Genomic DNA, 27,572 nt, shown 5'->3' on the forward strand with positions numbered 1-27,572 from the left:
GTTAAAATAGATTCCAGGATTAAGAAAATAACTTGCATGTAATGGACTATGAATTTCTTATCCCATCTAGCATTAATTACCCTAAAATTATTTTTTCCTTCGTCTTTTTTTTAGGAAAGACTGAGTCAATAAAAGGAATTGTAAGATTAGGAAATTGATACATGGCATTTGCATTTCACGGAACATTTAGTATGTATTTGGTATTATTGTAGCTTTTGCGGTTGCGGTTTGAAAAAAAATGTGTTTTATAAAATCACTTTTAGTTTTGGCTTGAGGGATTAAAATATATGTTTGGTTGAAATTGTTTTTTAGTAGAAAGCAATTCAAAGGCGATTGGTTAAAACTACTTTTGAAAGTGTCGTTTCTAATAAAATAACTAAAAAGAACATGTAGTAATTTTGTAGTTGTGAATTATATTATTGTGCATTGAATTTTTAATACATCATAAAAAATATGACATTAATGTCCTACTTTTATTACCACATTAAACTACTTGTAATCTCATCACGAACATAATCAATTTAAGAAGGCCTCTAGCTTTCATGGCTTTGTGAATATGAAATGACATCGATTAAAAATCATCAAAAATAAAATTAAAATTGTAATCATATTCTATAAATGTCATATCTTCCTACGACTTCCTTCTAATGTGGTTGTGTAATACCATTGATACCACTATAATTTAAACTTGTGATTTGTAAGGATACATGAGTATATTATATAAAATTCTTCATCTCTGTTTCAATACTTCAAAGCCACGTTCAATCACATGTATAATGACGAGTTTGCACAATTGAATTTTTCTTCCTGAATTCTTAGTTGTCCTTGACGCTGAAAATCTTACAAGTGATATATATATCCCCTTTGTATAGATCTAAATATGTATACTCATTTGGGTATCAAATATCAACTAGATAATATTTTCCTGCAATAACAAGTAAGAAATCTGTTAGTAATTTAACAAATATAGATTAACCATAATTATAGTTAAAATAACATTTAATTTTTCTCTTGTAATTACCTTTCAATGTTTTTAGAAATTTTATTTTGAGATTGTTAATAGCATTCAGAAAAAATATGAGTATCATATGTACTACCTTCTCATTTTACCCAAACAAATATGAATTGCATGTTAAAGCTACATGCAGCCATTACGTTGTGCGTCAGTATACATTTTCTATTGATAAATGATATTTAATTTTCTTGAGATATATAAGCACACATATATATGACATCAATCGTACCAATGCAATTCTATATGAAAAAAATAATAATAACATTAGATTGTAATTAATTAACAACAATTTCAAACTAATTTTTATTCCTATTAATGATTAAATACTATATTTGTGTTACCTTGAAAAGAGGTATATTCCTTAGATTCATTGCAATTTCTCATGGAGTGTTTCAAAATTTAAGATCTTTTGGTTTTATAACATCTACTATGAGCAACCAAACCATTTTTAGCTCTTTATTAAAAGATCAACTAATAATTTCACCTGAATATTAATTTTGAACTTGCTATTTCATAAAGAAATATGGTCATCTTTTCAATAACACCTATCCTTCTTCAATGTTTTAGCTAATATTGTGTTTCTAAATCATAGTACAAGCTTTGCAATGTCGATGTATCCATCCTAAATAAGTTAAAACATTGTTTCCAATGTTCTTTTAAAATTTCAGTCAATCATCTCATGTTTGTAAAGTATGAAACTATACAAGGTTTTTTATTCACATAATTAATATAATACATGTTTAAGGCTCTGGTAGTACATACAAGTAGTTTTTTTTTCCGATCAAACTCCTGCCTCCAAAATTGTTTAACATCCTCATTACTTTAATTATTGTCGTAGTCGTTGTCATCATTACTAATACTGTCATCTCCACCATTACTATTAGCACCATTATAATTAATATGATTAATAATATGATTCAATATGTTACAAATACCATACCAAACAGTTTACCCTACATAATAAATTCATAATAACTTACAAAACATTAGGCGGGAGAAAAACCTAAGTCGTGTTTTTATATATGAGCTCTTGAGTATAAATGTTTCAAATGCTGGTAATAGTTTATCAAGACATTGATCAAGGTGTGTGCCATATTGAAGTTATGCATGCCTTCTATAGGAATGAGTAAATAATAATGTTGAGAGTGAAACAAGAAAATGGTAGATACAAAGCCAATAAAAAATATGTACAAACAAATGAATTATGAAATGCAGATAATTCACTATGATCTTCTTTTACATTTCACATGCATTGGTATGCTTAGACTTAATTCACTACAAAATTTGATTGTTCTTTTCTTCTTCTTGTTATGAGCCAAGTTTGAATGTTCTATGATATACATTTTCTTTATTAAGTGGAAGGGCCAATGAGTTATAATCCTATTCTTCTTCTTTTTCTTGTTCTTTTTTTTTAATTTTTTAAATGATATAGTTATTTTTATTATATAATTATAATTGAAAAATCATTGTAATGGTAATCACCTAATATATAATTGCTAAGATAGCTCATGTTATGTACTTTTCAATATCAATTAATATCCTTTTCAGTTGAGCAAATAACAATTTGCTATTGTATTTTCAATCCTCTGTTATTAATAATTCCATTACAATTTTCGCAAAATTTTCTCTATCCAAGTCATTGATGGTTCTTCTTATATAGCAATTCATCCCTACAAAAAGCCAATCAAGCAATTCAACATTTATTACACATACTAAGCGAGCACTTTTTAAATTAGATAAATAATAAATTTTACAAGATAAGTTTTTATAAATACATGTTTTCAAGCTTTCATTAAACTAATTTACAACTTGATTATTTATTACATTCATCATCTCATCAAATCTCCTAAGTACTAGTTGGCTAACAAGTTCAGTCATTGACTTACGATAATAAGTAAGAAAACCCTGCAATCATATATATATATATATATATATATATATAGAAAGCCTTATATGTGAAGAACTTACAAGGCAGATTCAATTATATAAACTTTACTAAGTAGTAAACTCCAAATAATTTCCATCCATCACATGTAACATCATATAGGCCCATCGGCCTTGCATTTTATTTCATGCCTTGACAAGCATTTATTCCTTTATATTCTCCACTGGAACTTTATTTATGCTATCTGACAACTCTCTACTCAATTTCTCATTCTGAATCTGAAAGTAATTTCTTCCGATCTTCATCTCAAGAGCTTTCCCTTTTAAACACATTCTAAAGCTAGAACTTTGATGTAAATCTATCCGTAAACGCACCACTTTTTTATTACTAAAACAACCTACATACACCCTACCACAGTATTTTAGAGGCAACGCTTTTTGCAAAGGATGTAAAGGGAGTTGAGCTGCATGTTTTTGTCCAGAGACCACCTTTGAACCAGCATAAGTAGCAAGGTCTACTTTATACCTCAACATGAGAAATCCAGTGTCAAAGTTGACAGCATACATCCACACGTTCCTTGATTTTCAACACAAATTACCGAAGTATCAACACTAGTAATGGTTACAGAGAAACAACTGCTACTAGCGAAAACCAAAAAACAAGGTTTTTTTTATACAACGATAGACTAATCAAGCATTCAAATCCACAACACATCAACGATCAACAAAATGTCAAATCAAAGCACAAGAGCCCAATCCAGATGTTTATGATGTACAAGAAACAATAATTTTGATCTAGCATGTTGTTTAGCACTTGCTGCATGCAGTTCCTTCCCCGCAACACATCAAATGCAGAGGTTCTGTGCTCTTGATGATTGGTGGAGACTACAGTGGTTTGTAACTGGCTTAGAGCTTGGCTAGCACCCCATTTTGAAGTGGCTTCGGTGTTACACCATTGTCTTTAACATCATTGTCTTTGGCATCCAATTCGCATGTGCTGGGAGGAACATCCACAGCAGGAGAGCAGTTGAAAAACCCATGAGGCTGCATTCCACAAACACCAGCAGAATCAGAGAAATATAGAACATGCACAAAGAAGATCATAATGTAATCCAACATGTTCAGTATAGGACCAAGATTTTCACCACCAAAGTGATTGGATATCTAATCTAATGCTAGTCATTACTTGTTCGAATAGCCATCAAATATCTTAAATGATGCTCGTGACCAATCAAGAAAATAGATGAGAATGATCTGATTAGAGTGAACTGAATTTTTAGAAGGGCTGACCAATATTTTGAGCACTTGCACCGCCATTTGCAATAAATCTATACAAATTTAGCAACATTCTGCTTCATTGTGTAGGACAATATTCATGAGCACCAACAGAGAAGTTTCAAAGACATTGAAGAAAGAAATGAAATTGTATGTGCAAAGTAATTACCATAAGCATAAAGCCTAAGCGCTCCACAGGCATGACCGGCCAATCTTCCAACCGAGGAACATGTGTGATCCCAAACACATACCTGTAATAAACTGAATCAGACAAGACACATGGAAGAGTTTCTGTGACGCTTAGCTTGTAAATGTTGCATTAAAAATCTACAAACAATATGAGGTATGACAAATTATGAAGCTGTTGATGTTTTCATAGTTATTATGGAACGAATACTCTAGATGTCATGTTACGACTACTATTTTAGTGGGTTAGTCCAGCACATTCATCACAAACGAGTGTCTGCCAACTTGGTCTTTCAAAAATAGCATGAAGTCAAAGACTATGTCATCTGACTAATATAAAATGATGAATCCAAAAGAAGATGAACAAAGGAGGGATTCAGAGACAAACTGAGAGAAGATATTTTCAACTAACCAAAGAACTATATCAGTTTCTTCTAAAGGTCGATTCTGCTTAACCCATGTAGCCAGTCCTTCATCAACACGTGGATTTTGATTAGGGAACTCTCCTCCAGGAAACATCTCACCATGTGTATAAGGTGTAACCCAAAGATTGTGATTTAAAAATGCAGCTCGCCTCAAAAACTTAGCCTCTGAACCAGCCAATGGCAAACAATTGGAACCAGGTACTAGCTTGTAGCCTGTTAATTGTCCAGTTCTGTTTACTGTTCTAGTGTTTCTAACCTGAAGAATAAATAGCATGAAATGGTTAACTATGAGATTTTTCTAAAGGCAAGTACGTATCAGCATAAACTATAAAATTTCTACTCTGGGTGACAGACTCAGTGTCACGTGAACATACTTTTTCTTTTTTCAGTACTAGCACTTAGGCCCTATTAGCCATTTCATATAATTAAAACCAGGAGTCTTGGCTCCCAGTAATATCTCATGGATACAGTTATGCAGTGAAGCAAACAATATGCCAGAATAAATACATCCAACATGAAGCATTTCAAGGGAAGAAGCAATTGTATCAGTCCTTAAACAATGACTCATGAAGAGCATCTACAACAGGGGAAAGAATGACTTACAATCCAATGGCGAGCTGTTTGTGGATTGCAAGCACGCATTGCTTCCAATTCTGATCGGAGCAGCGTCTCTTTGGCATAAAATGCATTATTGTGGACATTTTTCTCCCCAGGTTTCTCAACTTCAACATTTACCTCCACAACCTGCACAAGTGAAAAAATAAATAAATAGAGCCATCTGTTATATACATATAAAAATAGGGGTATATTGTAATTTTAAAAAAGCAAACCTCTCCAGAAACATACATCGAACTTTTATTAACAATACAGAACTAAGGAATTATGAAACAAAGACTACGGATGCAGCGTGCAATGAGATGCATCATCTCATGGTGGCTGAGAAATCTTGAAGATTGACTACAGAAGCATTGGCATTAACGAGGAATTGTATTCATTTGCAGAAATGTCATGCATTTTTTAATCTTCTAACTACTTTAAAAAAGTCAGAAACTCTCCAAAAGTAACTCCCAATTTTGTTCTCTAATAGAATCCTCCCTCTTTTAACACAAACACACACTCGAACTTGACTAGCAGGCATTGCACGACCTAAGCACTTTAAAACTTGAAATAGGAGCTCATTAATTCATTGCAGAGTACCTGATTGAAAGCTTCACCAGGTCTGCAATCAACAGCCATGTCCATACGAGCAACAAAAAAGTGTTGATGAACTGGTGCATAAAGACCTGGGGCAATGGTAGTGCCATATTTTCGAGTCTCCCCGGGTTGTAATGCTCCTAAGCTAAGGATTCCCGTAAGCTTAACTTCAGCTTCGATTTTTCCATCCTGTAACAACAAACTTACATGTCATTTTCATTCTCAAGAGTGAACAGTACAACCAATGACTACACAAAACACAATCTATCACTTCACTTAAATCAACATTTGGAGAATAGGTGCAGCTAGGTAATAGGAAAGACATGGTATTCCACAAAGTTCATACATTATACTGTCATTGGTCCATAAAGTAGTGTAGACGCTGTAAAATTATGCATATTGTGACTGACACCTTCTCATAGGTCACAAGGGCAACATCTAAATTAGCATAGATGTGTATGGATGGAACACAAATAGTATAGGATATAACTTTCCTGATAGAAGTGCCAGAAAAATCCATATTCATAATTAGCAACAGTGCAAATAAACGACACCGTCAGCCGCCTAGACCTTCGCACTTCTGCTAAACCTGTCCTCCAATCCTGATGCTTCCATAGAATTCCATGATCCTCTTCATGCAAACATACACAATTTTCAATTGTTTCAATACCTCCAGTGAAGTTTGTAAAGTGTGCATCAAAGTATTTAATAAAGCCCAAACAATCACAGCCCTGCAATGGTAGTTTTTATTATTATCAAATCTACCAAAAAATATATAATTTAATTTGTAGCATACTGCGTAAAGTAGTTAACAAACCTTTTTTAGGGAATGTGCATTTTTACCAAGGCCATCTTCCCCTGCATCAAACGCATTCTTACGGTAATGTGGCTCATTTGGATCTCCATAAGGAACTACCATCTCTACAAAGCTTAACCTGTGGGCTAAAGGTCGTCTCCCTCTACTACCATCAACATAGGCAACTGAATGTATAACCAAGCCCTCCCTGGGAGTGAATCCAATGCGAAAATTCCACTGTCAACCAGCAAGAATAGAATCAGGTTCTTCATCATAATTTTCTGAACTTAATAACAGATAAATTTAACAAGTCGTCATGTACCTTCTGCCATTCTACATAGTGTCCATTAACACGAAAGCTTGGACCTTCAGGCTGGATAATTTGTAAAGGTTTCACATCACTTCTATCAACACCACCTCTTGTTTCACCAGGAGTATAGTTCCTCAATGGATCAGCTGGAGGTAAGGGAACAAGTTTACGGTCTTCAAATTCAATGACCCTCATGTTTTGCATATCAACAAGTACATGGATGCCCTCAACTGGACGTGCATAACCATTTTCCATTGGACAGTCACTCTCAGTTCTACAAAATATAAGTGGTTTGGCAAGTCTTCTGCTTGGAGCATCAGCATCACTGTGGTAACCAACACACCTGCACCATAAATATGTACATGAAATATCAATAACTTCACACCATCCTATTGCAACTTCCCAGCCGCTAATATGAGGAAAGAAATTAGCATACCAGGCATCAACCATCAGAAGGTCCATGTCTTCAATACCTCTTTTTTTCATTGCCTCTCTAAATGGAGGAAAGTCTTTGACAACAGCTTCACATTCAGCATATTCAACAGCATCCTGAACTTACAAATAGAATATTTAAACAAAGTAACAACATAAATGAGTGAGCAAATAAAACTCTATCTATCAGATACTAATAAGTCATTTCAAATATATCAGCTCCTAAAAGTTACAAAATTGATAATGCACTTATCAGCTAAGAAAACAGGTTTCATCTTCAGAACAGGCTAATGGGCCCTTAAATATGACATTTACTAAAACAAAATAGCTTATAACAAACAAAATCAAACAAAGAATAATTTCTTTGATAATAAGTTGATGAAGCCATGAATTAGAGATTTCTGAAATTACTTGCTATCTAAGGTTTCAAGATATTGGAACATGACAGGTTCCCTCAATTGGAAAAGTGTGCAGTTCAAAACTTAGACACATGGTTGTTACAAGACTCGTCATTGACAAGTATAGCATCTATAATTCTAGTTTCTTAACTATTTTGTGATTACTAACTGGGATAACTCCCAATTAAATAAACAGTAGTTGTAAATATTTACTTTTATCATTAGTGCAACTCAAAGACCGAATGAACATGAAGAGTGGAAGAAGTAAGAATAAATGCCAGCAAAAAATGACAAACCATTGGAGGCTGAACATCTGGAACAACTTGAGATGAAATCACTTTTCCTCTATGATGTCCACCTCGAGTTGCTGCATGTACTTCAGAGAGCTCCACAATCCATAAGCTTGTCTCATTTGACCGTTTGTTGTAAACAACAAGTCTAGCCCTTCTTGGAGGCAACTTTGTAGGTATTATGGGTCCACCTTTTGATCTGGGAAGCAATGATGGTTGGAAAGGAGGAAAGAAATATGCATCCGCCAGTGCAACAACATGCTTATCCGGTTCAAACAGAACCACCTCAATGAAACGCATGCTATCTCTGAGCTGAAACCGAAAACACAAATTAGCTTACTATTTCAGCAACTATCATATCATTTTACAAGAGAATTTAGGAAAAAGAGAAATAGCATATGTAATAACCTCAGGAGTGGCTCCAGCAGCCCTAACAGTTGCCACTGCAACAGAGATTTCAGCAGCAGACAAAGGATCCAAAGGATGGCTGGTCTGAGCCCTTAACATGACTGGGATAACAGCTGAACATAATAAAACAAAGACCATCAACCAACCAAACAAAATATATACTGTGGCATCATCAATTGAAAAGCTGCTGCCGGAGAGAACAGTGAACCGCAAAACAGAATCCAAGAAAGTCAATGACTTTTTCACATCAGAACAAATAAGGCATTATCCTGGTTAATAATCATGAAATAAAGCAAGGGCGTGTCGTGAGTCACCAAGATGGGGCAGTGGAGGGTATTCATTCTGTGCCATGTAAGACAGCTTCATCATTGAGCTGCATACCCTCATCGACACATTGACTATAAATTATTCTCTTATAAATTTTCAATGAGTGACTATTTAATTTTTTTTCTCCCCATCAAAGTGAGCACATTGTTATCCTCCTTTGGCTGTGAAGTAATATTCATTTGTTTTCCTTCCCATATTTTTAATGCTAGTTAAAAAGCGAAAATATAAAAGGATTAGATAACTTGTGAAGTAATTTTACCGTTGCACTAATCTTATAATTATTATTCAATTAATCATTTAACAAAATTGATGAATTTTGACATGATTTTTTAACTTTTGATTTTACATATGTCGAAGTACAGCTCTATATTTTAATTATCAGTATATGTGACCTTCTTTTAGTCAGTTGCATTGGTAGCATTAAAAGATATAAAAATAAATAAAATAAGAGTATAACACAGATTAATTAATTAGATAATCTCTTTAAACCTAGTGATTTTAATTTTTTCAATCTTTAATTATCTTTAATAATAAATTTATAGTGAAGAATTTTCTTTAATTATCTACTTTATCTGTTTTCATTTGAATCTTGATGCTATATATTCTTTGGCTTAACTCAATATTACCAATACTCTGATGATCTCAATCAATTAACAACAATTCATTAAGTGGAACTAAATATCCATTTCTCAATGATTAGCAATCAACAAAAAACAAAAAATAAAATGATATAAATAATATTTAGTCAAATGTTAATGAAAATTAACATCTTAGAGAAATAAAAATTAAAGGCATATAGAAATTGTTTCTTATCCTTTCGGACCTAAATGTCTAGCACAGATCCAATAGCAATGACACTGGTGTTCTAGCTACTTTCTTGTCGTCCCAAATGAATGGTGTGATTGGAAAACATTTAGAAGAAATTTATTATTGTGTAAAGTGACTAAATATAAAGAATTTATTAATTATTTTGTCAATTAAATAATTTAGTATTTTCACTTCACAGAATGTTTTTCAACTCATACAAAGGTATGGGATAGGGCATCTTCAACTTATTTTTTCAAAACTTGAGTAATCCACATGGAGATATGCATGTGCTAAATTTCATTTAAAGATTATTAATTTTTTTTCTTTTGGATATTTCATAGAACAATTTTCCAGTGAAGATTCATCTTAAAACAAATGAAAAGAAAATAAATTTTGTAATTAAGCTCGAACTTTTTAATGAAATGGAACAAAGATCATTTAACATGTTTGACTATTGCAAAATTATTAAAACAACCTCATACACGCACACACACATGCTTTTCTTTTTTAGGAGTGAAAATCATAGAAAGATGATAGAAATTGAGTTTACACACATATTTCTTTAGAAGAATACAGTTTGATAGATGTTAATAAATCTAAGTAGAAAAGGTTGATTTTTTTGGTTTTTCCTTTTCTTCTTCTTTTTTCCAATCGAGGATGCTTTTGTTTTGCTGGGAATAAAAGTTTGTTTGCTAAGGTAGAAATGTTAGAGAAGAATTTTAATGTAAAAATTCAATTAATGATAATATATAAATGGAGATTGAATAAACAAAGGTAATAAATGTGTTTAGCTTTTGTCTATATTCTTAATTAAAAGGAATTAAAATCCAATTTCAAATAAACGTATAATTAATCCAGTGACCCAGGATGAGATAGAAATGTCTCAATCTGATTAGAATCAATTTTATCTCAATAAATCATATTTAATTTGTTCTTGATTATCGAGAAGCATGCGCCATCTTTAGCTCTCCAATACCAAGAAAATAAATATATACAAGTTTACAGTATATTCAGCAGATTTTATAAAAAAACATCACGATGATCCCGGTGATGATCAAAGACAATGGAGGCGAGGCATTCGGATAGTGAAACAAAACATATCAAGAGTCGATTTATCAGAGATAAATGAATATAAAGCAAGGAATGATCGAGAAAAGGTAGAGAGAGGAAATACTTTTAGTACCGGAGGCTGTTTTGGAAGGTTCTGGAAGAGAATCGACAACGGGGCGGCGATCAGCGGAGGGAACCGTCCAGTCTTGCGGAACCAAAGATGAGGAGGAGGTGGCGTCACGGCGAATGGGAGGAGGAGCGGGAGTAGTAGAGTCACAACAAGGAGGAGAAGGCGTCGTCTTTTTCGAAGTTGAGGCCATTGCAAAGGATTCACAAGCTCACCAATCCCACAAAGAAAAATCTCTTTACAATTTACTGACATACAACACTCCCTTTTCTTCTTCTTCTTCTTTACCACCCTCTGATCTTCAAAGAAAACAAATACAGGAATTCCTCTTATTTATTATAGAAATAAGGGAAGAAAGAAAGGTGTGGTGCTTGTTGAGAGAAATGTGAAGAGAGAGAAGCAAAGAAAAGTATGATCTGGAGGGCAAGAGGAGTGGGGGAGTCATAGAGAGAGAGAGGAGTGCTGTGTAGCAGGTTTTATATACAGAGGGGAAGGTGGTGGTGTACCACCTGCGCAAAGAGAGATGTGAAATTTTGAGAGGATAATAAGGTATTTTTCTTTGTTTTGTTTTTTTGTAAAATGGAAATTTAGAGGGACTTATCAAGATAAGTAGGTTTTGATAGGGGGGTGTGCTTGTGCTAATGTACATATATTAGGGTCCAACAATAATTTTTCTTTTATATTAGCTTGATAAGGCCAATCGAGATTTCCTTCTTTCCTGTTTTTCTTTTATTTTTAATAAGATTGTATTTTTATTTTAATCACATTTATGATAGTAATTATTTTTTAAAATATTTTTTATTTAAAAATATATTAAAATAATTATTTTTATGTTTTTTAAATTTTATTATTAGTATCAGCATATCAAAACAATCTTAAAATAAAAAAAATTATTTTAAAGTAAATAAAAAAAAATTAAATTTTTTTTAAAATATCTTTAAAATACAAAAACAAACACGATACTAGGAGTGATCATTTTCGGTTTAATTTTTATTAAAAAAAAAAACTAAACCAAAATTTAAAAAAAAACCGAAATCGGTTTAAATTGATCAATTTCAGTTCGGTTTTTTAGGATAAAAATCGATTCAAACCGATTTGACTCGGTTTTGGCTTGGGTTTTTTCCATTTTGGCTCGGTTTTTTCCAGGTTTTTCCGGTTTGGATTTAGTTCGGTTTTTTCAGTTTCAAGCTTATAAAATCAAATTAAACCGGTCAGTTTTTAAAAGAAATTAATTAGTTTAATAAGTTTTTTTAATTTAATTTTTTTAATTAATTTTTTTAATTTTCTTAATTAATCAGTTTTTTAATTTTTATTCTCACCATGCACGATACTTTTAATTAACCCACTTGCTCCTTTTCTTTTCTCGCAATTTCGAAATTGTTCCCCTGCTTTGCCCTTTCCAAAATGCCAAGCTTACAAAATGCCAAGCTAGTCTTCTTCATGACTCCCAAGTGCTAACTTTAATAATGATTCCTATTCTGAGTAATGTTAAAATTGATGTGACAAGAAGCAACAATTTTATTTTTTTTCATGTCTTTTTTCGGGATTGAAGTGATAAGTCTCTTGATATTTCTTAATTAAATGGAAAAATATTTAAGCGATTTGAGGAAAGACGATGCTGCTAGTGTTTCTTGGACTCTCCTCTCTCCTTTCTATTGTTAGAGATTTTCTTTTCGTGTCTAAGATAGATCACATCATTGTTTGAAAAAAATGGAATTGACCTTACATCTTCAATTGAAGTCATTTCAAGAAAATATTTTTGAGAACAAAATGGATTTTAAGAATTTTTTAAAGAAAATAACACGACTTAGTAAAGGTTATTTAGTCAAAAGTTATTTAATCAAAAATTATTTAGTCAAAAGTCAGAATATATCTTTCATATAGTTTGAATATAACTATGTTTCTAATTATGAGTTAATGAAATAGCAATTGTTTAGTCAGAAGTTAGAATGCATTTCTCATACAAATTAATTAAAATTTACATAAATCAATCCAAAATTTTATGAAAATTCAATGATAGAAATGAGATTTAAGATCTAATAGCTAAGAAAAGAAGAGAAAATAAGCTAATGTAAAGAGAAATGGAGGAAGAGAAAGAAGGAATAGGTCACCAAAAACACAATGAAACTTTATTTTCGACATGTTTAGTATCGTTAGAAAGATTTCAACGGGATAATTTTAACCACACCTTGAAAAATCATCAAACAAAGATATAATTGGTTAGAGATTTTATATGTGGTTAATGTGGGGTTAACATAGTTTAAAGGTTTTGTTTAGGGTTAATTTGGTGGTCTTCCAATGTATAGTTAACTTGTGTTATTTTTCTAAATTGTGTTATAATGGTAAAAGACTTGTATTTTGATGACATAATATAACATTTCAAAAATAATATAAATCATATATATTAGTGATAAATTTAATTTTTTAAAAATAATACCATTGTTAATGAAAATTGTAATAATAATTTTTAATATTATTATTAGTATGATAATATTAATATTTTATCTTTGTTGAATCCTCGTATTGTAACAAACAAAGACAAAATCATCACTTAGTCTCTTATGCTCTAGCTTATTTCACCTTTTAGAATGGATAAATTCAAATAAATTTTAATTTCTCTTACATCTAGTTGCACTATAACATTGACTAAAAACTTGAATAGCTACATTACTCCTACCATACAACTAATAATAAGAAAAAAAAAAGTTAATTAGATTAAATATTATAGATACAGAAACAACATTTATATTTAAAAATATAATTTATACCTTCTTCTCCTCTTAAGATATAAATGAAGATAAAGTAGCATAGTTTTTTTTGTTTTTTTATTTTATAATGGGAATCAAGAACAGGTCACATGTCTTGACAGTACTGTACACCAATATCTTAGCATATATTTTAAAAACCAGAGAAATAATAAAGAAGGTAAAAAGTTGAAAAACATTCCTCCCCATGCACATGACTGCTGTCGGTGCATGTTGCACTGTGATGACTAGACAATATATGCCCCCGTGATTAAACAAGTCCTCGTGTGTCCAATAATAATAATAAATAAAATTTATAATTCATCTGATTAAATTTTAAATTTATATTTTAAAAATTACCGGTTTGAGTTTTTATAAATTTTAAAATTATTGAAAGCTTATATAATCATTAACTTCAAAACCCGTGAGATTAATTAAGGTACGAACAAATTAGTCTGGACATCCACATTAATAATAATAATAATAATAATAATTAACAAGTAATCCTGGCAGCAAAATTAAAATATGTTATGTAATTAAGAAATTCTTTTAATAGTTAATGTGATATATACTACCATACCTATCATCATTCACTAATGCATTGCTTTGTCTTCACCAAGCGTCTTCGTGTTAAAAAAAATTTTATTAGAAAAAAACCCTTTAAATATTTAACTGATTCACTTCAATTTAGAAATATTTAGTTAATTACATTTATGATCCCTAAAAAATACATTTATTAAAAGGGATAAACATAAACCACAAACAAGATTAATTTTATTTTTTAAAAGGGTGCGAAGATACTCAAGCAAGAAAAAAAAACTAAATAGATTTATTAGTATTTGTTATTCCTTTTTTTTTGTGTTAAATTGAGTTTAAAAAGAAATAAAATCCCAATATTCTAATTACAATCAACCATGTTAATTATAAAAACTAAACAAGGATTATAATTAATATTTTTTTGTTAGATTGAGGTTAACACACATAGAAAAGCATTTAAAAATAAAAAACTGTTACGTACAGCTCATACCTTCTTCATTAACAAGGAAAAAGACAGAGTGGCTAACTCATCAACACGTAGAAAACATGGGTACTATATACTAAAAAATTCAAATAGCTTGAGCCAATGTTTATGTTTTGAATAAATGATTAATTTATTAATTCTTATAATTTATTTTATTTTTTGTTGGCTAAGATGATTGGAGGCGGGTGCTTTATACCTATAAGAGATCATTCCTGATAAATTTAGGGATTCTATGATTATTATGATTATTAAGTCAGTAATTTTTTTAGAAAAAATATAATAATATTATAAAGATATATTTTAAAAATAAATATATAATAGTGAATAAAAATTCTGAATCTTTCTAGTTGAAGGATTCATATTCTAGTTATATATGTGTGTGTGTTTCATAAGTTTTCTTGTGGAGATAAAGGATTAAATCTGATAAGTTTGGGCTTTTTTCTTAAGCTAAACAAAAAAAAAAATTAGGTTATTTTCTTAGTTGAGCTAAAAGAAATGGATTTTGAAGTATCTTTTTGGCCCGTTAAATCTGAGTTTATGATATTAAATTATTTCTCTTACCGGAAAAAAAGTAATTAATAAATCTTTATAAATTATAAAAACTAATTTATAATTAACTGTACAATAGTGAAAATATCATTATTTAATTAATGTAATTTCCGTTAATTAACTTAGAATTAACTCAAAGCCCGACTATCAACGTCTTGGTAGTAAAAACTAGGAACATAAGAAATCATTAGCTCTTTTGTTTTTTTCAACACCGAAAGATCAATCATCAACCTCTATGCTACGTTTACGAGTGTTGTTTTAAAAAACCAGTAAAAAAAAAAGCGAGAAGAAGAAGAACACTCGCGTTGAAACAGCTTCTGTGCTGGCAAAACCTTTGACGACAGTGCATCCACTTTCAATCAGCAGCATGGAGACATCTTGATCCATACAAATTTATACCAATTACGAAAGATTGGGATCTAAGTAAAGATTCAATGGATCATAATCTTGTCGCTTGCTTGAAAAGACGCGTCAGCTCTCAAAAGTATTACACAGACGAAGATGCTCTGATCCACTAGCGATGAACTTAATTATCAAAGCTGAAAAGACATCGCCAATGGAGGCTAAGGAGAATGTCAAACATGATTATTAATTCGTAGCAATATCTCCCAGATGATCTTCCCTTCCTCCTATCAGCCTATCACTGAAGCATATTGGAGGAGCTGGGGAGGGTCGTTTTTTGAAGCTTGATGGTGGAAGCCAATGGATATCCACTTCGAATTAATCGATGCTTCTGCTTTTTAATAAAAAGTCGAATCACCTTCCCCACCCACCTCCAATATTAATATAAAATATTATTACTTAGTCAATAACTAACTACATATTATTGCACTAAAAGACTGATTTCATCCACCATTAAGAATTAATTAACAAGAGAAAGCATGCTAAGTAAGCTAGTCCTCGTTAGTATCAGTAATGGACATGCTCTCCAACCTCGAGTCAAAGCATGTCTTCATGAGCTGTCTCTTCGCTAGCCTAAAGGGAGACAAAACTATTTCAAAAGGTCTCCAGTGGGAAATCTAGAGAAGGGGATATCGACTTGGAGTTTTTGATTATGAATTAAGGAGAAGGATATGAATCATTTTTTGGGAATTTAGCAAACCATCTACCTTGTCTTGTATAGTTAACAGCTCATTGTTTTCTTATTTTTTTCTGGCATGGAGGAGGAGGGGATGGTGCTGCTGACTAGGAATAAACTCATCATAAGAACAAGAACAAAAAAAAAAATAGTAAATTAAACTATAATGACGTTATCAACACTTCATTTATTAAATTAGTGCGTGAACTGTTATATATTTTAGTTTTTTATTATTATTATTATTATTATTGACGCGAGCATGAAGTTAACGACTATATAAACCTTTTTAGTAATTTAAAGTTTGTGAAACTCGAATCGATAGCTTTTAAAAAACAAAACTAGAGTCCAAACAATTAAACTACACCCCTCATAAATTATATATTTTAGCTATTATTTGCTCAACAGGAGGATGATCGGGCCATGGACACCTCAAAGAGCCCTCCTCTAATTCTTAAATCCCCATCTCAGACCTCTCTTGATTTAAACATAAGATCCTTTGATAAAAATCTTGAGGTTCAGCTGCTGGATTTTCCTTGAAAACCGAACATTTACGTTCGAGAAAGCATGCAGTTTGGGCCTCATGCCAAGGGACATCATATTTGCACAAAATAATGGTTGAATATGTTTTCAAGGGGTTGGCTGAGGTGATAAAAAAAAGATTTTACTCAACCTAAAGATTTCGATTGCTAATAGCCTTTTAAATATGTGATGTAATTACCAAAACAACGTAAAAAGATGGCAGCGGTTTCACAGTAAACAACTCTTTTTTTTCTTTCTTTCATTTAAATTTAAACCCTTCTATAGCCTAATTAGAAGAAATAAGGCATGAAATTATAGTTAAAATACAAAAATTGAAAGATAAGGTACCAAAATATAAAAAAAAAACATAAAAAATATGTGGATAACCCACATTATTAATAATTTTCATTTTAATCCAAAAGTTATTTCTCCATTTCTTAGTTCCTAGGGTTAGAGAAAGATGAGAGAAACTTGCTTGAAAATAGCAAAAAAAGAGAGAGAGAGTAGTTGGTTTGGCCATTGTTCAACAACAAAACTTGTAGTTCTTAGGTTCAAAGGGTTCCATTCAATGAAAATAATTAGATTGTTGTGGTCTTATCTATAAACATGCATGAAAAAGGAGATGGGTTTCATTTTGATTTTTGTCATTCGTTAATTTTCAATGTTTTAGAAGATTTTAGGGTTGTTATATAGTTTATGTGGCTTGTGTGGTGTTTGTTATTGATTTTGAGTGAAAAGTTATATAGGTATATCCCTAATTATTTCTCTTTTAGAGTTTTTGGTTGTGTTTATTTTATTCTTCATCCTTATATAAAACATAGTAAATTATCCTCTCAATCTATTATTTGTACTATCTTTTCTATGTTATGGTGAATGTAAAAAAGAGTATCAGAAACTTTATGTGTTTCGTCATGTTGTCTTTCTTGAGCATATACCTTTCTTTTCTATTTCATCCACTGCTCATAACCTTATTAGACCTAATCTTATTCTTATAGATTCTTTTTTTGATGATTATGATAATTTATCATCTTAGGTTCCTAGTACCTTAAATACTTATCTTCATGTTCAACCAATTTGTACTCATAATTATGCAGGTACTGACACTTTACTCTCCAGTACACCTAAAGCTCCATTCTCATCTACAACTCCTTAAACTTCATATGAGATTATGGATCCACCTCTACGTCAATCCAAACACATTTGTAAGTCCATAAAGCTACCGAATTTTTCTTTTTCTTGTTATTCTTCATCATTTACTTCCTTTTTACCTTCTATTCATTGTCTCTTTAAGCCATCTTCCTATAAAAGAGGCAATTCTTGACCCCCTTTGGCTATGGATAAGGAACTTTCTGCTTTGCATAAAACATATACTTGAAATCTGATTCTTTTACCTCTTGGTAAAAGTGTTGTTGGTTGTCATTGGGTGTATAAGATCAAGACTAATTATGATAAGTCTAATGAGCGATACAAAGCTAGGTTGGTTACAAAAGGATACTGTTAACAATATGGTATAGATTATGAGGAGACATTTTTCCTTGTTACATAAATAAGTATTATTTATACTCTTATTGCAGTAGCTTTAATTCATTAATGACATATCTCTTAACTTGATGTTCAAAATGCCTTCTTGAATAGAGATCTTCAAGAAAAAGTTTATATGGCGCCCCCTCCTAGTGTTTCACATGACTCTGGGTATGTTTGTAAGCTTAAGAAAACATTATATGGTCTCAAACAAGCACCTTGTGCTTGGTTTGAGAAATTCTCTGCTGTGATCTCGTCTCTTGGATTTGTTTCTGGTAGTCATGATTTTGCTCTTTTTATTAACTGCACTGATGCAGGTCATATCATTCTACCTTTATATGTTGATAACATGATTATTATTGGTGATGACATTGATGATATTTCAATTTTGAAGACAAAGTTGGCTAGATAGTTTGAAATGAAGGATTTGAGTTATCTTTGATAGTTCCTGGGTATTGAGGTAGCTTCCTTAGCCAGAGATTATCTTCTTTCTTAGTCAAAATATGTTGTAGATATTCTTGAACGGGCTAGACTTATTGATAACAAAACTATAGATACTCCTATTGAGGTTAACATAAGGTATTCTTCTTCTAATGATTTACCTTTGACAAATCCTACTTCATACCGTACTATTGCTAGGAGCTTGGTATATCTCACCATTACTCGTCCAGATATTGCATATGTTGTTTATATTGTTAGTCAATTTGTTTATTCTCCTACTACTATTCACTAGATAGCTGTTTTTTGTATTTTGCAATATCTTCAAGGTACAGTCTTTCAAAGCATTTTACTTCCATCTACCTCTTTCTTAAAGCTGTGTGCATACTTTGATACTCACTTTTAGGGTTAAAACTTTGTTTAAATCTAATCTCCAATATAAACCTTTTAATACAAAACATTAACATGATTTAAAAAAACTATGGGTGAATGAGAAATTAATCTCAAATAACCTTTGGTTTGCATGTTTTAGTAAAACCTAAAACCCTCTAAAAGAATTTTATTTCATATAGGAAAGCAACAAAACTTTATTGATGGTTATATAGTGAGAAGTTGAGAAGTTAAAATTGGATCCAAAAGGTGTTGAAGAATAATATAAATTATATCTTGGAACTTCGCCTAAAAATTTAAGCTATTGGGTTGAATTGGTTCTTTGACATAGTATCAGAGCATTGATAATCAAACGATCATCGGTACGAATCTCATCATCCTTATTTATTTAATAAAAATTAAGTACAAGGTAATGTGGGTCTGCGTAATTTTCAGGCTCAAAGGGCTTACTTGAGAGGGTGTATTGGAAAATAATATAAATTATATCTTGGAACCTTGCTTAAAAACTTAAGCTATTAGGTTGAATTGGTTCTTTGACATGGTATCAAAGCATTGATGACCAAGCAATTACAAGTTCGAATCTCGTCATCCTTATTTATTTGATAAAAATTAAGCACAAGATAATGTAGGTCTGTGCAAGTTTTAAGCACAAAGGGCTTACTTGAGAGAGTGTATTGAAAAATAATATAAATTATATCTTGGAACCTCACCTAAAAGCTTATGTTATTGGGTTGAAATGATTATTTGACAAAAAGTACTTAAGTTTTTATAGGGAAGAGGTCTTAAGTAAAGTGGCTTTAGGTTAGAACTCACACAAGCATGGCTCGGCACAACCAAATTTGTACTCGAGCTTCAAGCAGGGCTTGGGCCTTGGCATGAGTTTATTATAAAATATTTTTCTAGGTTACAAAAGATTATTTTTTTGTCAACTTAAAATTAGGCTTTGTGTGGTTTATAAAGAATTATTTCTTCTAGCTTGACCTATTGTTTTGTATAGCCCTTGAATGTACAATTAGTTTTTCTAGAATTATTTTGCTGAACAATTTTTTAGCTCAAAAGACATCCAATTTAAATAAAAAAAAGATGTTCAAGTTTAATTTTGATTTATGAAAGTTAATCAAGGCTGATAATGAAGGGTTTCCATTAGCTTATGGTCCCTATATTTCTTTTATTTTGGACGGAAAACACTTTTTGAAAGTTGTGAAAAGTTAAAAAATATCATATTATTTACTGATTATATCAAATTTGATTCTCAAACTTTTGATTGTTATATAAATATTTTTTTTTTCAATTTCATCTCTTAGAATTTAAATTTTATATTAACTTTGATCCTTATTTTTATAATTGTTATTTGCTTTTCCCTTATCATATTTTAATTAAATTTTTTTATCTATCAAATTTAGTCCTCATTCTTTTAATTGTTACTTATTTTATTTGAAATAATTTATGAAATGATAATTATTATTATTTTAATTTCTTCATCTTTCATTTTTTTTATTTGTTAGATTTGATCTTTATTTTTTTTTTATTATTTTTTTTTTTGAGATAATTTATGAAATTATATTTTTTTTCAATTTCATTCTCATTCAACTTTTTAATTTGTAAGATTTGTTCCTCATTATTTTAATAAACTTGAAAAAAATAAAAAAAAATTAATAAGTTATTTTCTAGCTCATTTTCATAATATAATCAAACACTTGAAAATATTTTCCATCTTATTTTCCATTATTCTACCAAATATCAAAAAAATAATTCACTTTATCATAATTCACTTTCTAAAAAAGAACTACTTTCTAGCAAATAAACAGGGCCTAGGAGTGCATTTAAACACGATAATGTTGTTTGAATCTTGAAAGATTTATTAAAAAAAGTGTTTTTTTACACGGAATGAGAATCAATAAATTTTTAAGAATAAATGATTATTCATTAACAATAATAATTTCAGCTTAGTTATATTTTAAGAGTTTCAAGAAGTATACTTGATTAGTTTTGTTCAAGTATAAATTCTGTACATATTAGTACACATGCTAAGATTGTATTCGTAAATATTTGTTTAGATTACAAAGTTCTTATATTCTTACATAATTATAAATTAATGCTCTCTTGTTTAATAATCTATTTATCTAGTAATTTTGGACGACAGAAAATTAGCCACATTGGCCCCTTCACATCAATTTGATCATGCGCGGTCCCTTCATCCAGATGTGTCACTAACATTGTAAGAGATCTATTAATGATGTTCATTTCAAGAAATCAACGATTTGAATCATGCCATGTGGATGGATTAAATTAATTTAGAAAAAAAAATGAAAATCAAATCTGAATAAAAGAATAGAAAAGGAACCAAAGTTAAAAACGTAAACTTCCAAAGACAAAAAAAAAAAAAAAAAAAAAAAAAAAAAAAACACCCTATTAAACGTAAAAAGAAATAAATAAATTGATTACTCTATTTTCTTATTTAAAAAAAAGGGTGAAGAATCATAAGTCCATTTTACCCAATTAAGAAATCTGTGTTGCCAAAAATTGCAAACTGTTAAAAGAGCCAACCTGTACCACCAAGCTACATGCCAAAGCAAGAACAACGGTGGGTATGGGTTTGATCTGACTCATTTTCGCCAATTAATGATTCTCATCCCTTGTTTTTCAGACGCAACATGAAGCTAGCATCCAAAAGCGGGCCAAGCAACTTGTTCATGAAATGCCAATATTTATGTAACATGACTCTAGCTTAAGATGAATCACTAGATAGTGTGAAACAAAATATTATATGATTGAGTCGAGTTTTTTATTTTAATATAAAAAAAGATATTTAAGCGATATTAATACTTAAAAAAAAAAACTTAAGATTCATTACATTGATTTGATTAATTTTAATACACTCGATTAACTTAAAAATATATTTAAAAAACATTGATACTAAATAAAGAAAATAGTAAAAACAAATTGATAATAATTAATTATAAAAAATAAATTATAAATAAGAGGAGAAAAATACTCATTAAAGACTCATTATCATTCTATCATGGACACCACCCCACCACCACAAAAAACTTATCTAGACAATTATAACACCATCATGAAAGGTTACACTGTAACATCAAAAGAGACTACACACATTGTCAAAATAGTTGCCTAAAAAGTAATTCAAATAAAATATCATGAAGTGAGCATCTTATATTTATATTTAATTAATTAATTTAATTTAATTAGAAAATAAAAAAATTTAATAAAAAGTAATAAATAAAATGAAAAAGACAATAATGTACCACTATTATTGTGATTGATCGAAGGAAAAACAAATCCCCACGGCAAATGTTTAGGTGCACAAATTGATGTATAAATGCTTGTTAAATTGTAGAAATACATGACATGGTAATTTGGTGAGATTATTTTTTTCAACTGAGATGGATACTTTATTTTATAAAAATAATACATTAGACACATCAGAAATGATTATATTATTTTCATGTGTGAGAATGTTTTTATTTTTTTATATATATTTTTTTCTTTTATTTTGTCCGTATTATCTTTGTTTTATGGATGTGTCGTGGACTAACCATTCCTACATGACCACATTAGTCGCTGCTCTCCTAAATTTTCACTCAAAAGGGTCACTTTCCGCACCTTCGCCTCCATCAGTCATCCTTGCTGGTCTCATGTCACTCTAAAAAAACCCATCATAAGCAGGTGAAAAGACCACGATCCTTTCCATTTGATGTGAGTGTACACGTTATGCACATGATACGACATCATTTTATGCCCTCGTACAATAATTTTTATTTAACATCAATTGTTCATTTAAAAAATTATTGAAAAAGTTACTCGGTCCTCCTCTTATGATTTCATTATTTAATTATGAAGAGCCATCAAATCAGAGTATGGTAATAATTATTTTTTAAAATATTTTATTTTAAAAATATATTAAAATAATTATTTTTTTAAAAAAATATTTTTAATATTAGAACATTAAAATTATCTAAAATTATAAAAAAATTAATTAAAAAAATATTTTTAAATTTCTCAAAATCATTTTTAAAACATAAAAAACAAATATCCCTCAGTAAGAATGATTTTTAAAAACCTTTTATTGAAACAACATAAAAAATTAAGTCTAAGCAACCTGCACCTTGTTTTACAAGAATAAAACACAACATTATGATAGAAAGACACAAGAAAATATTTTCTACAAACTATTTCTAAAGCTCCATTTTATTGCCTAGGCATACCATTACGTTACTAATTTATTAGCTAAAAGCACATTACTACTTGCATGCACACTACAAACGTCAACTAGTTAAGAAGGCCAAATAATGAACTTGCATGCTTTACATGTTGGACTTAAGGCATGGATTCCTCGGGGATATATATATATATATATATATATATTTTAAGTTATTAAATAAAATTTTAAAATATAATTTATATTATTTTTTAATATAATTTTTCAAGTGAAAGCTCTTTAAACTTAAAACTTATACAGACATGTATTACCTTGTGCTTAATTTTTATCAAATAAATGACGATGGTGAAATTCAAACTCGTGACCACATGGTCATTAAGACTCTGATATCATATCAAAGAACCAATTCAACCCAAAAGCTTAAGGTTTGGCATTGAGGTTGAACCTGCTTTTCGGAAAATTTCAAATATTGTTTTTTTGCTAAAATTGAATGCGGTTTGTACTTTTTGGATCGTTTTGATGTGCTGATATAAAAAATGATTTTTAAAAAATGAAAAAACATTATTTGCATGCTTTTCGGCACGAAAAGCTATTTGAAAAGCAACCGCTACCACACTTCCAAACACCCTCTAAGTGAGGTTTCAAAATATGATTTATATTCTTTTTTAACATGTTTTTTATTATATTTTTCACTTGAAAATTATCAAAACAATAAAAAAATTTTTTAAAAAAAAACCACAATCACCACGCAAAAACAAACAGACCACAGATTCAATCTAGTTGGAAAATGGAAAATCTAGTCAGTCCTGATGGAGACACAAAAATACATTGGCACCGAGGACTACGACCTTGCAACAAAATGGTCCCTACTTGTTTAAAAGAAGCTGTGCTCTGTCCCTGCAATCCTTCCTGGTGGAAGTGCTAGCTGTTGTACTGCATTGTTCCTTCATGAGACCGTTCCAAAGGTGAAGCTTTCAAACTTTACATCAATTATCTTGTCAAAATGGCTCCTATTTCCACCATCTTTTTCCCAGGGAAAATTACAGCTGCAATAGGGCTTCTGATAAGCAAAAAGTTGATTCATGAAAAGTAACGCAGATCAATTTCTTTCTTTTCCTCTTAATCTTACGACTTATATCTCACCTACTTATTTTGTAGCTTTCTCCTTTTAGATTTCTGGACATCATCGTCCTCCTTGTCTCGCTCTGTCATTGTCTTTTCTTTCTTTCTTTCTTTCTTTTCTTTCCTTTTCTGCTTTTTGCCTTTTTCCGTGGTTGCATGGTCATCTACATAAATGGCTCGAGAAAGACGTATCGTAACAATAATAAAGCGATTTCTACTCTTAATTTATAAATTTATTCCATCAAACCTTAGTTTATGTATTCATGAATCATGATGTGTATCATCACAAATCCAGATATGAGATGTCTGGAAAGCCGACTGATGAAAATAAATATAATTTATATCCGATCTCTAGATCATGTTAAAATTTAGGCCTTGTTTGTTTCCCGGAAAGTAGTTTCCGGGAAATCATTTTCCAAACTTTCCTGTGTTTGTTTGTCATTAGGAAAGTTGGTCAACAGAAAACAATTTCCGGTCAGCGGAAAACACTTTCTAGTCAACGGAAAACACTTTCCGGTCAACGGAAAACACTTTTCAGTTAATTTTAGTTAAAAAAAAAATTGACTTGGTTTTCAGGAAAGTGTTTTCCTTTTAGTTGTGTTTGTTTTCCGGAAAGTGGTTTCTGGGAAAGCACTTTCCAAACTTTCTTGTGTTTGTTTGCCAGTAGGAAAGTTGGTCAATGGAAAACACTTTCCAGTAAAAGGAAAATTTGGCTTGGTTTTCAGGAAAGTGTTTTCCTGAAAAATTTGAGGGGAAAACACTTTCCGGAAGTTGTGAAAAATTTAGAAACGTCATTATTTGCTGATTATATCAAATTTGATCCTCAAACTTTTGATTGCTATATATATATATATTTTGTTTTGAATATTTATTTTTCAATTTCATCTCTTAAAATTTTATTTTTATATTAACTTTGGTCCTTATTTTTATAATTGCTATTTGCTTTTTTCTTATCATTTTTTTTTATTGAAATTTTTTATTTATCAAATTTGATCCTCATTCTTTTGATTGTTACTTATTTTATTTGAAATAATTTATGAAATGTTGATTATTATTATTTTAATTTCTTCATTTTTTTTTTTTTTAATTTTTTAGATTTGATCCCTATTATTTTGATTATTATTTGTTTTATTTGAGATAATTTATGAAATTATATTTTTTTTTTCAATTTCATTCTCATTCAACTTTTTAATTTGTAAAATTTGTTCCTCATTATTTTAATAAACTTGAGAAAAATAAAATATTAATAAGTTATTTTCCAGCTCATTTTCCATAACATAACCAAACATTGGAAAGTGTTTTCCAGTTCATTTTCCATAATACTACCAAACATCGGAAAATACTTTCCCGGAATTCACTTTTCAGGAATTCACTTTCCCCGGAATTCACTTTCCAAAAGAAATTCACTTTCCTGCAAACAAACGGAGCCTTAGTTTGGGAGTTATGCGGACCATAGTTTTTAAACATGATCTGGATGGTTGATGACCAAGTAAAATAATCGGGTCACGAGTGAGCGTAGTTAACTCGAATAAAAAAAAAAGAATTTCATTGCAATACTTTAAACAAACAATGTAATTTAATATCAAAAACACAAATCAAATACAATTTCTAAAGTATTTAAAACAAAGCATCAAAAAATATAAATTCTAAATCTACAACCCATTTATTTTTGTTGAATGAACGCATTAAGTTTTTTAGTGTCTATACAAGTAAAATTTAAATCACATCTTGATAGAATTGAACCAATTTAGTCAATACCTAATAAAACATCATCATGTTCATTTGTAACTTCATCATTACAATCATCTTCAATTTCATTAGCATTCATGACATCTATATTTAAAACATAATTAACGAATAAATATTACGTGTTAAACAATAGTTTGTTTTAAATAATATTTTTCACTAAATGATCAATCAGTAATTACCATCATCTAAAGTATCTTAAATGGTCATTGTTGATAAAGTATGGTGAAAACTCTTTATTTTTTTAGTTGTCAAAATCGACGGGTCATCTTCTACTACCTAATTTTCAATGTCACAAATTGTTTTAAAATTAATTGGATCATAATTTTGTTCTTTCCAAAAAAATTTACATATTCAAAGTAAAGGCAAACATAAATAAGTATTAGTAATGCAACTAAATAAAATAAAATAATATTTAAAGAATCAAAGAAAATAAATATATTTTTTTCAATCTCAAATTACGGTGGACTTAAACAATATCATTAAGTCTTTCGTGCTACAACCTATTTTTCTTCTTGGAGTAAATATATTCAAAAATATTCTAATTTCTTTCACATTCTGAAAAACTATAAGTTTGACTTAACACTTATATAATCAATTATTATAGATTTGTTTTTATAATAGTTCAATTAAATAAAAAATGGATTTCAAAAAGTAAGGTTATTAAACATGGTAAGGGCGGATTAATCGGTTTGACCCAAGTCTATACAAAATATTGTTGTTCCTAGATTTATTTTTTTAAAAGAAAACATTAAATCCATGTCATTTTTAAATTTTTCTAAACAAGAAAAATTAAGTTTTGACAGAGTTTACTAAGTCACAAGTGCACTTGCCAAGACATTTAGTTCATACTAGGTCAACTCCCACCCAATTAACTTTAAAACATGGCTTGATTCAGAGGCTAGGTCAATAGATCAATATGTGAACTTAACGGACTTGGCTGAGATTAATAACAATGAGAGAGTAAACAATGATATCATAAAAGTCTAGGTTGATCCAAAGCATCATCGTCTCAATATTTTTTAAAAGTAAAATGATAGCATCTTTTTTTTTTTATTTTTAGTCTAACCAGGTTTTAACTGGGTTAAATGAATCAGTTTTAGACTTATAAAATCTATCAGATCACGTCACATCATTTTTTACTAGATTTTATTTGAAAATATATGAACCTAACGGACTTGGCTGAGATTAATAACAATTAGAGAGTAAACAATGATGTCTTAAAAATCTAGGTTGATCCAAAGCATCATCGTCTCAATAATTTTTTAAAAGTAAAATGATATCATCTTTATTTTATTTTTTTTAGTCTAACCAGGTTTTAACTAGGTTAAATGAATCAT

The 27,572-nt window shown here is 30.1% G+C and overlaps 1 protein-coding gene across 3 annotated transcripts; it reads right to left on the reverse strand.

Moving 5' to 3' along the window:
* Nucleotides 1-3,542: 3,542 nt before the first annotated feature.
* LOC118044812 (amine oxidase [copper-containing] zeta, peroxisomal) lies at nt 3,543-11,387 on the reverse strand. Of its 3 annotated transcripts, none has more exons than XM_073403706.1 (12): nt 10,931-11,385; nt 8,614-8,726; nt 8,212-8,517; nt 7,522-7,634; nt 7,098-7,428; nt 6,797-7,012; nt 6,472-6,710; nt 5,983-6,166; nt 5,389-5,529; nt 4,773-5,041; nt 4,344-4,425; nt 3,543-3,943 (listed from the first exon to the last, which is right to left on the reverse strand). In XM_073403706.1, the coding sequence occupies exons 1-12, from the start codon at nt 11,115-11,117 to the stop codon at nt 3,806-3,808; spliced, it is 2,319 nt and encodes a 772-aa protein (XP_073259807.1). In that variant the 5' UTR covers nt 11,118-11,385; the 3' UTR covers nt 3,543-3,805. The 3 variants fall into 3 exon arrangements, with proteins under 3 accessions (XP_073259807.1, XP_073259806.1, XP_073259808.1); XM_073403705.1 differs by having other exon boundaries at nt 10,922-11,385; XM_073403707.1 differs by lacking the exon at nt 4,773-5,041 and having other exon boundaries at nt 10,922-11,387.
* Nucleotides 11,388-27,572: the final 16,185 nt, after the last annotated feature.

The sequence above is a fragment of the Populus alba genome, chromosome 12, assembly GCF_005239225.2.
Source record: "Populus alba chromosome 12, ASM523922v2, whole genome shotgun sequence".
Classification (NCBI taxonomy): Eukaryota; Viridiplantae; Streptophyta; class Magnoliopsida; order Malpighiales; family Salicaceae; genus Populus; species Populus alba.

Coding starts and splice junctions, on each gene's coding strand:
- LOC118044812 (XM_073403705.1), bottom strand. CDS start 11,117: ATGGCCTCAACTTCGAAAAAGACGACGCCTTCTCCTCCTTGTTGTGAC. Junction 7,013..7,097: donor ACTATGTAGAATGGCAGAAG/GTACATGACGAC, acceptor GCTGGTTGACAG/TGGAATTTTCGCATTGGATT. Junction 5,530..5,982: donor CTGGTGAAGCTTTCAATCAG/GTACTCTGCAAT, acceptor TCACTTGTGCAG/GTTGTGGAGGTAAATGTTGA.